We start from the raw sequence: 15,364 nt of genomic DNA, 5'->3' as shown, positions 1-15,364 counted from the left end.
TTACTTTCGAGTATCAAAGTGAATTTGTTATTCAAATTAATTGAAAAGTTTTCAAACGTTAAACAAAAATTAACGAAATTAGTTATTTTTTTGGAAATACTTCTTCTTCTCTTCGGGATTTGGAACAATCTGAAAAGGAAAGCAAACAATAAAAGCATGAAGGGCTCTCTACATATCAGTTTACTTACGGTATCGCTACCAGGCTTCCATCCAGCTGGACACACTTCACCGTGTGTGTCAGTATATTGGAATGCTTGGACCAGACGCAAAGTCTCATCAACCGAGCGTCCTACAGGCAAGTCGTTCATTGTAATTTGTCGCAAAACTCCATGTTGATCAATAATGAACAGTCCTCTTAAAGTATGTCCTAAGTCTTCCAAGTAGACACCATAATCCTTTGCAATTTTGTGGCTAAGATCACTCAACAGTGGGATCTTGATCTTCCCTAAACCGCCTTCTTTCCTTGGCGTATTAATCCATGCCAGATGAGTAAAGTGTGAGTCAACACTGCAAGCAATGACTTCAGTGTTTATTTTTTTGAATTCCTCGATTCTGTCCGAGAATGCCAGAATTTCCGTTGGGCAAACAAAAGTACTATTTGGGAGAAAATATTAGTCGCGAACTTGACCTTCCACATAAGCCTGGTTCTTACAAGTCCAATGGATAGAAGAAGAAAACAACATATTTTCCGATATAATCAGACAATTGTAAATGAGTGAACTCGCCGTTGACTACAGCTGTGCCTTCGAAATGAGGGGCTGGTTTGGAAACTAGAAGATTTCTTAATTAGTATCCAATATTTCGAAGAATATTCTTAGATGCAAACTCACTGACTGCTTTTGTGTATTGCAATTGATGATCTCCTTTGGAACTCCCTGCTGGATACACTGAACCGCCAGCGAATGAATAACAAGACTCCGCATCACTAGTTGTTCGGGTTTTAGGTAGCTGCAGAAGTGTTATGAAAACTCCGATTCCAAAATAAATTAGAAATTTTCTAATGGCCAACATATTTCATTTGCTAAAAGGATATGTTCAAAATATTCTCAAAATTTAACTCGCGAAATGAAATGTATTAGGAAAGGTTAGTAAAAGATCAGATTTCCAAAATTGGATATTATTGTAATTGAATTGAAGTACTATAAGTCATAATTCGGAGCATTGAAAACTTGATATTATATGAAAGGAATGAATTAATTTAAATTTGCAATATCCAAATGTTGCGTGGAAGGGATATTTATTTGCAATGGATCTGTGTTTATGAGACCCCAATGCCCTTTGCGTGAAATTTGTTTACTTAAAATGGGTACTTCATAATAATAATAGTTAAGAGCATGTTTCCCATTGAGTATGATTTGTGGTACTTTAATTGGCGATGACGTCAGACATAATCGAGATTCAATGTGAAGCAAATGGACTGTCGGAAAAACGTTAGACTTGGAATATCAAGCATAACCTTTCGCTATATATTGAATTTGGATTTGAAATTACGTTCTTACAAGACCCAGGCAGTACAGGAATTAAATCTTAATGACTTGAATTTACGCAGCTTGTATGGTGAAACAATGTTAAATCGTTTCAGTAACTTTGACCATATTTTGCTTTTGCATACAAGATTACAGCGATTTGCATGGGTCACGGGCCTATAGAAGACTATTGCCGCCAAGATATACCGGTATACCCTACAATTCGCGTTGATGAAGTTGGGGAGAAGAGGGAGAACCCCTCAGGCCCTTCCACTGCGAGCGCCCAGCTTTAGCTTAAGTTAAACCATTTTTTGAGAATCTCTGGGAGATCTCTAGAAAGATGGGGGGAGCTGCTTTTCAGCTGACTCTGTTTCCATTTGAAATAATTAAGAATCACTTACTCCCTTCATCAAGTCTTACCAGACTTGTTAACACTGGCGAAGGGAACAAGTGATTCCCGAAATATCGGTATTTGCAAGATCAATGAATATTACTAGCGAATAGAAAAAAGAAAGTTTAATTATTTCCAATAATTTAATCGCCGCTTAGATCTGCGTCCATTGTTCTTACCACTGCAGCCATGGTCTTAGCAGCTTGTGGCATCAAACGGAGCGGCCACTCCCCTGTTTTCGACGATGCACACTTCCATCTTCAAGATCAAGTTAATAAATGATATTGCAGATACTAAGCGAAAAATCTCCAACCTAAACACGAAAGGCCCCTATTTGCCCAATTAACCGTAGGGGCAGACATTTCAGTTAAAGGAATCATTGGACCCATTTTTTCAAGAATTTTCGTATAGGTACTGGTCACTATTAACCAAAAATGTTACAGGTTTCTGGCACCCCGGTTACACGCGCAACCAGCGGTTTTACGCGAGCAGATTTATTTTTATTGGAGATATTTGAAGAATTATGTGTAAAATCATAAGCCAAAGACTCTACTCTAATTGAAAGCAACGATTAGAGAAAAGATGTCTGCAATCTCACGGTCCATTTATCCAAGAGTTCGAAAAATTTCGCGTTCCTTTAGGAGGATGCATCGTCGTTTAAATAATATTACCTTTAAGAAATAAATCGACTATGTTGTAAATAAATACTTCTTAAACACATGGTTGTTTCTTAAAAACGGTTGTTGTATGTGTGAGGAATGAGACAATGATCTTATAAAGGGCGGTCGAAGGGGAGTACCAACGATAGAACTTAAAACCTGGGAAAAGCTTGCTGGATCAACACCAATAGATCTACTACCAAACCCTATCTCCACCTCCACGTGGTGAGGCTGCGAGTGCTTTCTTAACGAAAAACTGTAAACGCAGAAGTATGAAGGCGAGTCTCCCGCGCCTAAAAAGGGACAAATTATACCAGCTTGTCCTCCAAATTGGGGGTTAGGAAAAAAACTTGTTACGAAGCTACAAAAGGAGCCTCGGACTGGATGGATTTTACAATGACGAACCCGGCAACGAAAACAGACAAATGACTTGTGCATTTTTCTATGGAACGTACGCTCCCTGTAAAGATCGAATGCTACCCAGCAGTTAGCCGATACCGTCCTAATATAAGGCTGACGTAATCACGCTGGGTAGGGACTGGTTGTCTGGAGAAGAGCCACTACACAATATATTTTAGTGGTCATCCAGTAAACCATGTGCTCGGAATAGGTTTCTTAGTTGCCCAAAAAATGAAACCTACTGTTATCGGCTTTGGAAAAATGCACTCTGCGTTTACGAGCCCAATTTAGAAATATAAGTCTGATTAACGTTCGCGCCTCTACATAGACTGTAGAGCCAGAGAAGGATACCTTCAAGGGGCAGTAGAATGAACCGTCGAACCCTGCTCCAGTTGTCATATCAAAACCATATTAGGAAATTTTAACAGCCAAGTAGGGACGGAACCCGTATTCAGGCGATACGTTGACTCCAACAGCTTACATAAAAATACCAATGATAATGGACTGTGGATTATTCAATTAGCAGTATCGCACGAAATTATTGTTGGAAGTACCTGATTTGCGCAGAAAGCGGTTCACAAACAAACGGGGGCTTCTCCAGGCGAGAACACTTTCACCACGTGTTAATTGAACGCAACCATGATGTCAGCCAGTCAGAACATAAAAGGGGGACCAATAAATACTCGGATCACTATCTCGTTGGCATGATGCTCCGGGCTCGAATAACAACACCACCTAGTATCCCCTCTGACAATCACATGAGATGAACACTGAAACCATTCACAACACAGTCCCAAGTAATGGATGCCGTAACAACCGCAGTCAGTAGAGATCCTTTAGGAGGACAAGGCGCGGAAATTTTACCAACAATCCAGCAGGATAAAGCCTTATATACTTCGATGCTCATCCTGCCGAGACAAAGAGGGGAATCCGATTTTCGACAGAATGAGCATATTGGAGCGATGAGTGAAGTTTTTTCATAAACAAAATATCGTCGAGTTGGAGGTCCCGCCTACTGAAGACAAGGACTACTGCCACTACCAAACATAGAAGAAACAATCCGTGCAATTCAGCAGCTTAAAACTTGTAAGTCGCCAGCAGCCGAATTGGTTAAATATGGAGGCATCTAGCAGTTCATCTACTGATGCTCAAGTTTTGGGACAGCGAATCAATGCCTGATGAGTGGCAACTAGGCATTATCTGTTCTATACATAAAGAAAGAAATATCACGCAGTGCAACAATTATAGAGGTATGACGTTGCTGAATACTCCGCTATCCTGCTAGGTCGGATAGCCCCATACGCCCAGCACATTATTAGCCCATGCCAAAGAGGCTTCACTCCAGGCAAATCAGCAAGAGATCTCTGCGGTAAGCGACTGTTGCAATTTGGCCATCAGTTGCACCATCTTTTCATCGACTGAAAAACCGACTGATAGCCAGGGTAAAACTGTATATAGTCATGAGAGAATTCGATAATAATAATAATCGTTGGCGCAACAATCCATGTTGGATCAGGGCCTTGAAGTATGTTAGAGCACTTCATTCAAGACCGTAACGGTACACTAGGAGGCAATGTGGTCAGCATTGCGCTCGATATTCGATTCGAATATCTCCACTAAATTAATAAGGCTGACTAGGCTGACGCTGACCAATTTGCGAGGCCAGATAAAAGCAGCAAGATCACTCTCAAGGTCATTCGACATCAACAACGATCTAAGACAAGGACATGTCCAACGTGCACCCTTTTTAACCTGGTCCTGGAAAAGTGAGAGACACCATCCTCTTGTAACTCCACCCAACTACTGGCGTATGCTGACGATATGGAAATCTTCCAGATCGACATCCTGGACTGCACATCAATGAAGGCAAGGTGAAATATATGGTGGCAACGTCAGCACCAAAAATCAAAGAGGCAACGACTTCAAATAGCACTGGTTAAATAAGAACAATAAAGATAGGAAGGAAACTAAAACTTTGAGGCCGTTGATAATTTCTCCTATCTAGGGTCGAAAATCACAACCGATAACAGCTACGACGATGAATCGCGCACGTTTTTTGGCAGACAGAACCTATTTCGGTTTACAAAACCTGTTCCGCTCGAAATGTCTCACCATAAGCTCTTACTGTCCAATACAATGGTCTGGAGTTCCTTATTAAGGTCGGCCTAGACGGGACTGGTTGTTGCGCCGTTATTGATGATATTTCACACGCCACTAGGCTACAACTTCACTAAAGCTTTCAACATATTCATCTTAAAAACAACAGAAAACAGTCTTAATTTTTTGGCAATGTAGTGTAATAGAACACTGTAAGTAGCCAGAAAACTAAAAAGCTCCAAGACCCATACTATCTTCGAACGCTAAAAGCCATATCAAATTAAACCATTCAACATTTCCAAAGGGGATAGAACGAATTCCGAAACTTTTTGTTTGAAGGTTGAGATTGGATCAATTGGGGAGAAACTTCTTCCTACATTTCTTTTTTAAAGGGAGGACTGGCGGATTCACAAATCAGAAAGACTCATTATCTTTCCTGGGCGAAATTGTCGATTCCGACACTGATCCAAAACAGACACTTGTCTGACACAGATGCATGTCCAACCATTTGTCTCTCATTGTCCGAGGTAGACAGACAGTAGTACAAATACTCAATATTCGGTCGTATGCCGTGTCGTTGCCAGTATATCATACACATACATCACACATTTCACTTTTGTTATATTACGTACATCATACGGTCTTGTCCTGGGGCGGGTCAGTTAGGTTTCGACTGATTGGCAACGAATATAAAATCAAATCGAACATATAGTTTTTTAAACAGGGGGGGAGGTGAGGAAAGTGCAGGAAATTTGTAGTCTTGCAGAATAGTCACTAAGGAAGCTACCACCACACCTGGCAGTTAGGTATATATATACATGTCCATCCTGTAATGAGGAAGCGGGATCTACGGAACATTTTCTATGTAAGTGCCATGCCTGTGGACGCATCAGACATCAGATTTTTGCTGCTGATTTGCTTCAACTGCAGCGGGTTGCATCACATCCACCAACAGAAATCCTGCAATATTCCGTTAAACGGAGGAATCGAGTGCAATGGACCATTGGGGTCTGAGTGCTCAGAGGAACATTTGGTGCGACGCACTCAGGCAAGACATTGCCAGGCTGTCTCAAATCACTAGCAATGTCAGCAGCGAAAAACAAAATACAGAAGATTTACCGGAACTATATCATGCCCGGTGAAACACACGTAGTTGAAATTCTAGACAAAAGCAGAACTTTCCGTCGTATGCAGTCGTTTGCGACGATATGACGAAAGCCACCCCAGACATATTCAGAATGCAACGTACGCTAGAAACCCGCCTGTCGATTTTGAGGACACGACCTTGCACTCATGAATGCATTACTTTAAACGATTGTCTCATCTTTCTACATTTTATAATGGAAACAGTAAAACGCAAATATTCTCATAAGAAGCCGATACTTCATCACCATTACTGACTACAAAGTCGCTTCCTATGAGACCATCACATCTCAACATCGGGCATTGGTTGCCGTCTTGCGAATCAAACTAGCGATAAAACAGCGTGGAGAAGGCATTGGCCCGCCACACATTAAATGGTGGTAATTTCATGAGAAAAAAAGAAATGATCTCATTAACCCGATTACCAACCTTTACGAATGTCGAAGTATCGTGAAACCAGATTAACAACGCGGCCTATGCAACCTTCTGGGTCACCAAGCCAGGTAAGCAGTTCATCAACCGAGATATTTGGCTTTATATTGAAGATATCCAAACGAAAGTCCCCGAAAAGAAACGCTTCTACCGTAAGTTTCAACGATAAAATGCTGGCCAATTGGCAAGTTTACAAGAATGCCCATAGGGAAGCAAAAAAAGCAATCGCTATTACCCGAGAAGTCCACTACAAAGATCTTTATAATAAAGTGGACAAAGTGGACACTCTGGATGGCAAGAGATACTTGCATCGACTAGTCAAAAGCCGACACCAACGCAGGCAGGATACCGAACGCTTCTGTTGCAATGACAATAACCGTTTTTCTTACCGATCAACAAGCCGCGACGAATACATGGCGGGAACATTTCGAGCAGATTTCAAAGGCACAATTTGTTCATCCTCCACTTCTACAAGCACGGGCGACATTTGCCCTAATTCCACCTCTCAGCGCCACTGAAGTCGAAGAACCAATAAAACGAATGAAATCGAGTAAAACAACAGGACCTAACGCCGAGATCCAGCACTGACTCAGTGAGTTCTTCAATTGGGTTATCGAGTTGAGTAGAACACCATCTGGCTAGCAAGAAAGAGCAACCGTTCCAATATGGAAAAAGAAAGGTAGTCCAGCAGTGTTCAGATTACCGTCCGATCCGGTTGCTATCCCATACCATGAAGATTTTTGACAACCGTACCGAATTCGCAACATTATTCAAACCGTGAATTGAGAGTCAGAGGCATCGTTCCTCTTGCCTTGCATTTTTGGATCTAGAGAAGGCATCCGCCAAACTTTTCTTCACCATGCGTAAATTCGATGATTTTGATACGTGACAACAATAACGTCAACACGGGCAGAATGCCCGAAGATTTGTTTTGTTGTATGTGGATATCAACAGCGGTCAAATGATGTATTTTGCATCTGAGTATGAGGGGAAAATACATTTTTCTATCCATAGATGTACACATCAGCTTCGAGATAGCAGCCGCCCTGCACTCCCGTCAAACTCCCTGATAATAAGTTATTTTAGACGATATTGCCGTCGTGTCAATCGAATAGATCCTATTGCAAGGAAGCTCGTCATCAAATCATTCTTCCGTTTACTGTATGTTGCTATAGGAGGGCATCTACATTTAATTGAATATTTTAGAATCATTATTTGGATCAAACAAATAAATCTCCGGCGCTACCCAATGAAAAATGGAGGTTAGCCATGCAAATGAGCTGGAGAATATGCTAACAAGACCTAAGTACAGTTGCAAAGAGTGTAATTTTAATATTCAAATATAAACTCAACAAGCTGAGCAAACAAAAGCTTATTGCAAATACCTGTTACTGGCAATCTTGAAACGAAAACACAGAACGCCGGCTTTCCAGTTGACACCCAACAATATTATGGCCACGCAACAAAAACTGCCAAAAATTATCTATGATAATTTAAATTGATAAGATTTGGGAGACATAACTCCTCAAACTCCGAGCAGCCACGTACCTACCTCTAAATCAGCTACAATTGATAACGCTAGGGACTACGAGCCGTCAACCAAAGCACTTCAAAATAACCGCATCCCACAAAAAGCGAAGGGAGAATTCTGTCAAGACATAGGGAAGCAACAGCAATACGTAAATTGAATTGGAATCTACTGAATAAGGGGTATTGAATGCACTCAGTCGAAGTGCCCAAACTTTGAACTGCCAACGATTTGATCGTTAGGAAGTTAGCAAATATTATTATTAAATGCAGCTTAATATAATTTTTAATTCAACAAATTGATAAAAGGCAAGTTAAGTGACATGGAATTTCTAGGGATTTTTGACCCTTTCTCCACCTCCACGTGGTGATCGCTGGGAGATCTTTCTTTATGAAAGATTGTAGACGGAGAAGGATGAAGGCGAGTCTCTCGGGCCTAAAAACGGGACAAAATGTACCAATTGGTTCTCCAGCTTGGCGGTTGGGTAGCGCTGACAACCCTACACGGAAAACCGATGTTACGAAGCCACGGAAGGATCTTCGGACAGTATGGATTTTACAGCGACGAATCCGGCAACGACATCGGATTAACGATTTGCGAATTTTCTCATGGAACGTGCACTCCCTGTACAGACCGAATGCTGCTGAGCAGCAAGCCGATACCCTGTCCCAATATAAGGCCGATGTAACAACGTTCCAAGAGATGCAATGGACAGGGACCGGTTTCCTGGAGAAGAGCCATTACAACATATATTATAGTGGCCATCCAGTAAACCATGTGCTCGAAGTAGGTGTCTTCGTCAGCCAAACAATGAAACCTGCTGTTATCGGCTTTGAAAATATAAGCGAAAGGCTATGCACTCTGCGTTTGCGAGGCAAGTTTAGAAATATAAGCCTCATAAATGTTCACGCTCTTACAGAGGAGACTGCAGTGTCCATAAAGGATACCTTCTACGAGGCAGTTGAGCGCACCCTCGAAGCCTGTTCCAGATATGATATCAGAAATCATACTTGGAGATTTCAACAGTCAAAAGTACGGACGGAGCCCGTATTTAGGCGATAGGTCGGCTTCCATAGCTTACATAGGGATACCAATGATAACGGGTTGCGCATTATTCAATTAGCAGTATCGCGCGAAATGGTTGTTGGAAGTACCTGGTTTGCGCGGAAAGCGGTCCACAAGCATACGTAGCTCTCCTCAAACGGGACCACTTTTAACCAAATTGATCCCGTGTTGATTGAACGCCGCCACCTCTCGGCCTTGATGAATGTCAGAACATATAGGGGGGCCAATATAAACTCGGACCACTATCTCGTTGGCATGGTGCTCCGAGATCGAATTACGACACCATCTTCAATCTCCTCTGACAATCAGGTGAGAGTGAATGCTGAAGCCATTCACAACACAATCCTCTGCGACACCTATAAGAGGGAAATGGATGCCGCAATAATCGCAGTCAACAGAGATCCTGGAGATGAAGCATCAACAAATTATCTTCACAACCACCTGAAGAAAGTTATTATTGATACAGCCACAAACATACTTGGCCCCAGCCGCAAGAAAAGTCGGAACGGCTGGTTTGACGATGAATGTAAGCTAGCTACAGAACGGAAGAATGCTGCATAACGAGTAATGTTGCATTCTCAAAGAACGCGGGCAAGCGCAGAGACTTATCAAGAGCTCCGTCGAGCGGAGAAGCGACTTCACAGACGGAAAAAGGAAGCCTGGGAGAACCAACAAGTCTGTGAACTCGAAGACTACAGGGAGCAACCGCACCAGGAACACAAATTTTACCAACAAGTCAGCAGGGGGAAGCCTTACACACCTCGATGCTCATCCTGACGAGACAAAAAGGGGAAATCTGATTTCCGACAGAATGGGCATATTGGAGCGATGGGTTGACTACTTTGATGAGCTGCTGAACAACCAGCGCATCGGCGAGTTGGAGCTCCCGCCAACTGAAGACGACGGACAAATACTGCTACCACCAAGTAAAGAAGAAACAGTTCGTGCAATTCATCGGCTTAAAAATCATAACTCGCCAATTACACCAAGTGGTTCATCAAGTTGTGCTCAAGGTGTGGGACAGCGGATCAATGCCTGACGACTGGCAAAGAGGCATTATCTGTCTCATACATAAAAAGGGAGATATCACACAGTGCAGCAATTATAGAGGTATCACGTTGCTGAGTACCATCTATAAGATATTCTCCGCTCTCTTGCTAGGCCGGATAGCCCCATACGCCCAGAACATCATTGACCCATACCAAAGAGGCTTCACTCCAGGAAAATCAGCAACAGATCAGATTTTCTCTCTGCGGCAGGCGATGGAAAAACTGTTGGAATATGGATATCAGCTGCACCATCTATTCATCGACTTTAAAGCCGCCTATGACAGCATAACCAGGGTAAAACTGTACACGCCCATGAGAGAATTCGGTATCCCGACGAAATTAATAAGACTGAGTAGGTTGACCCTGACCAATGTGCTAGGCCAGATAAAAGCAGCAGGATCACTCTGAAGACCATTCGACATCAACACCGGTCTACGACAAGGGGATGCCCTATCATGCGTCCTCTTTAACCTGGCCCTCGAGAAAGTGATCTGTGATGCTGAAGTAAATGCAAGAGGTACGATCCTCTTTAAGTCCACCCAACTACTGACCTATGCTGACAATATCGACATCATGAAAAGAACGACCCGAGACGTACAAACTGCCTTCATCCAAATCCAAATCCAAATCGAGCAGGCGGCGCGAGATCTTGGGCTGATGAGATGATGATGAGATCCGCGCACGGTTGTTGGTAGCCAATAGAACCTATTTCAGCTTACAAAAACTGTTCCGCTCGAAACGTCTCACCATAAGGTCAAAACTCTTACAGTACAAAACGATAATCCTGCCAGTCCTCCTGTATTCCTCGGAGACTTGGGTTTAAGAAGAATTGCGAACTCTTGGCCGCGTTCGAGAGAAGAATCCTCCGAAGAATTTTTGGCCCCCTACATGAGGATGGACGATTCCGTAACCTACAATAACGACGAAATCTATGAGCGGTACCATGACCGTCAGATTGTGGATAAAATCCGGCTCAATAGGTTACGGTGGGCGGGTCACTTAATCCGTATGGATGAGGATGATCCAGCCCGGAAAGTCTATAAGGGCAATATCTATGGTAGAAAAAGAAGACGAGGCAGACCCTGCCTATGATGGAGCGATGGCGTAGGTCAGGACGCCAGACAGCTTTTAGGGATATCGAATTGGTGGACATCGGCGCAAAACCGGCGCAAAATGGATTTATTTAAATGTGTGCTTCGGCGATTCTCGTAATGTTCAGCTTTGCGACATTCCATGCGCTGGGAGAGCATCTAGCTGGTGTATGTCGAGCCATGGACAACTATTTTGAATAGGATGAATTACTGGTTGCTCGTCGAGAAGTCTTTTTAAAACTGTGACACGCAATCTTTGCTGAAAACGCGTCCTCTAACACATCAAGCCTTCGTCAAAAAGCTGACATTCGGTATTAGATAGATACTAAAAAATGTTACCCCTGATAAGTTGGGATGCCATGTGGCTAGGTCCTTGCTCCGACACTGTTCGCTGATTAGCACTAGATCAGCTTTAACCTCCGGAACGTACTATGGTAGTAACTCGTGAGCTGTTACACTTCGGAGCACGTTGCTTTGTAGGATGCGGATCATGTTAGTGTAGCCTTATTCCCGTTGACATTTATACATATGTACATACAACATACCAAGTTACCGCTGAACTGAGACCCGTAAGTTATACCAAAAACATCAAAATTGTGTCCGGATAGCTCAGTGGTTAGAGCACTAGGCTGTCATACGGAAGGTCGCGGTTCAAATCTCACTGGTGGCAGTGGAATTTGCATTGTGATTTAACGTCGGATACCAGTCGACTCAGCTGTGAATGAGTACCTGAGTCAAATCAGGGTAATAATCTCGGGCGAGCGCAACGCTGACCACATTGTCTCCTAGTGTACCGTTACGGTCTTGAATGAAGTGCTCTAACACACTTCAAGGCCCTGATCCAATATGGATTGTTGCGCCAACGATTATTATTATCAAAATTACTTTGTATAAACATATAGGTGGCAAGTGCGTTGAAAAAGCTATAATCGGCAAAGTTATTCTGTTTTAAAAGTTCGATTAAGATTCTTTTTCTCAAACTGTACTGCGATCGAGATGGAAGAAACTTTTGGATCACTGTGCAGATAGCACAGTCGTGAATATGGCCGGGGGAATTGATTTTTAAGAGAAAGACAATATTTTATTATATTGTTATTCTAAGGCTTACACAAAATCATAGATCTGTTAAAACTTGTGGATCAAGTAGATCATCAGTTTTTTTTAATGACACAACTCAACGTAAGGGTTTCTGATTCTTGAAGACTCTGCTGGAGCTTGGGTCGAAAAATAGAATGATGACATTGTTGACCAAAAGTTAATTCATCCATTAGCTAAAATTCCGAGGTCGCGGAATAGAACATACGAACTTGCCATGTAGAGACAATTCATTTTGATAACGGGTTCTTTAATTGGACTAAACAGCGCTATCTACCAGTGCCCAAAATTATTGCCCCATAAGCTTCCCTTCAACAGCTGGCAAAACGCAATCTAAAATAAATGATTCTTCATTTCCTAATCCTTCTGATTGAACTTTTCAGAATTGGGCAAAACTTTTTTTTTAACTTTCGAGTAACTCCAGTTACTTACTACCCTCAGAAGGAGGAGAAAGCAAGAACCTTGACTAAACTGTTGTGCATTATAACTTCGACAAAGTCTTGGAATTTGCGAGTGGAGATAGATTTCGAGCTCCGCTAAGAGCACGATGTAAATGGCTGCGTTGCGTATATTATAAGACCTAGGGCGGCAGGTAATGTCGGTAGAGTTGGAGCAGTCTATCAGACCCGCGGAAAGTTTGATAAATCTACATCTGCATCTGCTGTTGTAGGAAGGGGAGGAAAGTTTTTCTTAAAGAAGAAGAACGGGTTGCGCCTCTTCAAGGGCAAGACAATCACAATTACTGGAACAGTACTCGAGGGTACTTCTCACGAGGGAGTTGAAGAAAGTTAAGGATGTTTGGATGGAGCCAAAATCAGAGCGAAGTATAAAGCACGGAAATCTTGCAGCTCAATTGGTGAGTTCGAGGCAGTAGATGACGAAGCAGAGCTTATTGTCGAAAGTGACCCCGAGGTCTTGTGTATAGTTTTGATGTAATAAGGAAAATCCGTAAAGAGAGTAGGACTTAATTACTGGTAAGTGGTAAGGTTCCACACCGGATTGAACTTTATTATAATATTATTGCGGGGCCTTAACTATCAGCGAAAACAGCGACTATTACGTCAAATACATTCGAAAAAGCTCCTTCCATTGATACTAGAAACCTTCTGTTTTTTGATAAGCTCATAGGAAATTTGTTTTAAATAAATTGTTGTTTTATACGACTGGTTCTGAATCTTTTAAATCAGATGTGAAGTATATTTACGAGCTTGGCAAAAATTTTTGAAATAATATTTAGCAGACTAACTGCTCTATAACTGCTGGAATTAATGATATTTTTCTTAGTTTTAATATGAATATCACCGTTGCTGTTTTCCAAGCATCGAGAAATTTTTTTTGCTTAATACCGGTTCTGTTAAAATATATCCATTTTCAATAAAAAAAATGGTTTGTTAAATTAAGACATTTCGATTCCTGATACTCAAAACATCTTTAGAAATCCTTCAAAAACACATACAAATTATTTTTAGGTTAATAAGACTTATTACCGAAGCAAGATATTATTTTTGCGACTTTGGGTGAAATTAACCCAGTGTGACTGTTATGCGACTTTTCTGAGGTGTGAACAAATAGTGTTAAAAATATGCCAACCTACAACATGCAGTCAAATGAAGCTCTCCTGTGTCAGTTGACGAATGAATTATGCGATGTTTTAGATACAAAAGCACTTGGTTCGGTGTACTACAGTACACTGTAGGAGGCAATGTGGTCAGCATTGCGCTCGCCCGAGATTATTACCCTGATTTGGCTCAGATGCTCATTCACAGCTGTGTCGTCTGGTATCAGACACCCAATCACGATAACAAATCGCTCTGCCATCAGTGAGAGAGGGAAACTTTTAAACTGCGACTTTCCACTACGACAGCCCAGTGTTTTAATCACTTGAGCCATCCGGATATTGGAAGTATCATATTTATAGGAACCAAAGTGATAGCCTTGAACATAACCTGAGGTTGCTCACGGGGTGGGGTGCTGTTAACAATGATGTAGAGCATTCTACTGGGAGAGCTTTTGGAAGAATTAACTAATACCGGTGGAGTGCCTAGTGTTACAGTGTTGCAGATTACTAACCTGTGGGGGTACATATAAGGACGCTCTATCCAATAGACTAACTCGGTCTAACCGTCGCTAGCAATTGATGCAGGGAAGCGAGTTCATTCTTGCGAAGGTCACCATAGTACTATTTACTAGGAAGCGCGAATTAAAACACTTGAGGGCCTTCTGGCTACACGGTAGGAACGTTAAACAAAGGCCACTTACTTCGAAATCAGTTTAGATTAAAAGCTGCACGCGCATCATAACATATGAAGGAAATCTACAAAACCTTCAATTTCTTACCGGTCTATAGATGGGAAGAAATGAATATACATTAAGAAATTATTAATGAAGCCAAAAATCTTTGAACTATTAATCTGATGTGAGAGAATCTGCGAGCTACCTCATCTGGGCCTATATACTTGCCTTCCAGCAATCGCTGGATGTAACTTTGCAACGATAGGATATGAGGGGTTCATTGATCGTGATTTTCATGTATGCTCGTACTTTGTTGATCTTTGCTGTTTTCGGACCCTCCCTTATCCTATTATGGAAAACTCGTTTAAATTTAATGAATAAATCACGTTGAAGTTACTAATCTAGTGGCGTTATGGCGGTAGCCTTGAACAGGACAAAGTTGAGACGAAATTATTGATGAGTTGAGAACCTTCGGCTTATATCTTTGAAATCAAATGAAGAACGAAGGCATTGGGGAGCAAACGAGTATGCTCTGCCCCACAATTTTTACGTTTCGATTCGTCGGTGTTATCAAATTCATTTAACCAGTCGTGTTTTATTTGGGGCCTGATAACAGTTTTGTTGACTTTTCTCTGATTGGGGCTTGGGAGAGTTTGATGCCGTTGTCTTATCACTACGATTACAACGCGGTCGAATGGATTATGAACCCGCCACTAA

At 41.9% G+C, this 15,364-nt stretch overlaps 1 protein-coding gene across 6 annotated transcripts; it reads right to left on the bottom strand.

Moving 5' to 3' along the window:
- LOC119649161 (peroxiredoxin-1) lies at positions 1-8,275 on the bottom strand. 6 transcript variants are annotated; one of them, XM_038051169.1, is made up of 6 exons: positions 8,140-8,275; positions 7,973-8,056; positions 831-1,021; positions 653-770; positions 189-594; positions 1-129 (listed from the first exon to the last, which is right to left on the bottom strand). In XM_038051169.1, exons 3-6 carry the CDS (start codon positions 1,009-1,011, stop codon positions 79-81), a joined length of 756 nt encoding a protein of 251 aa, XP_037907097.1. In that variant the 5' UTR covers positions 1,012-1,021; positions 7,973-8,056; positions 8,140-8,275; the 3' UTR covers positions 1-78. The 6 variants fall into 6 exon arrangements, with proteins under 6 accessions (XP_037907097.1, XP_037907101.1, XP_037907098.1 ...); XM_038051173.1 differs by having other exon boundaries at positions 8,136-8,251; XM_038051170.1 differs by having other exon boundaries at positions 7,973-8,070; positions 8,136-8,250.
- Between the last annotated feature and the right edge of the window lie 7,089 nt (positions 8,276-15,364).

The sequence above is a fragment of the Hermetia illucens genome, chromosome 2, assembly GCF_905115235.1.
Source record: "Hermetia illucens chromosome 2, iHerIll2.2.curated.20191125, whole genome shotgun sequence".
NCBI classification, from domain to species: domain Eukaryota; kingdom Metazoa; phylum Arthropoda; class Insecta; order Diptera; family Stratiomyidae; genus Hermetia; species Hermetia illucens.
The sequence above is the reverse complement of the archived record's forward strand: the minus strand, read 5'-3'. Positions and strand labels throughout refer to the sequence as shown.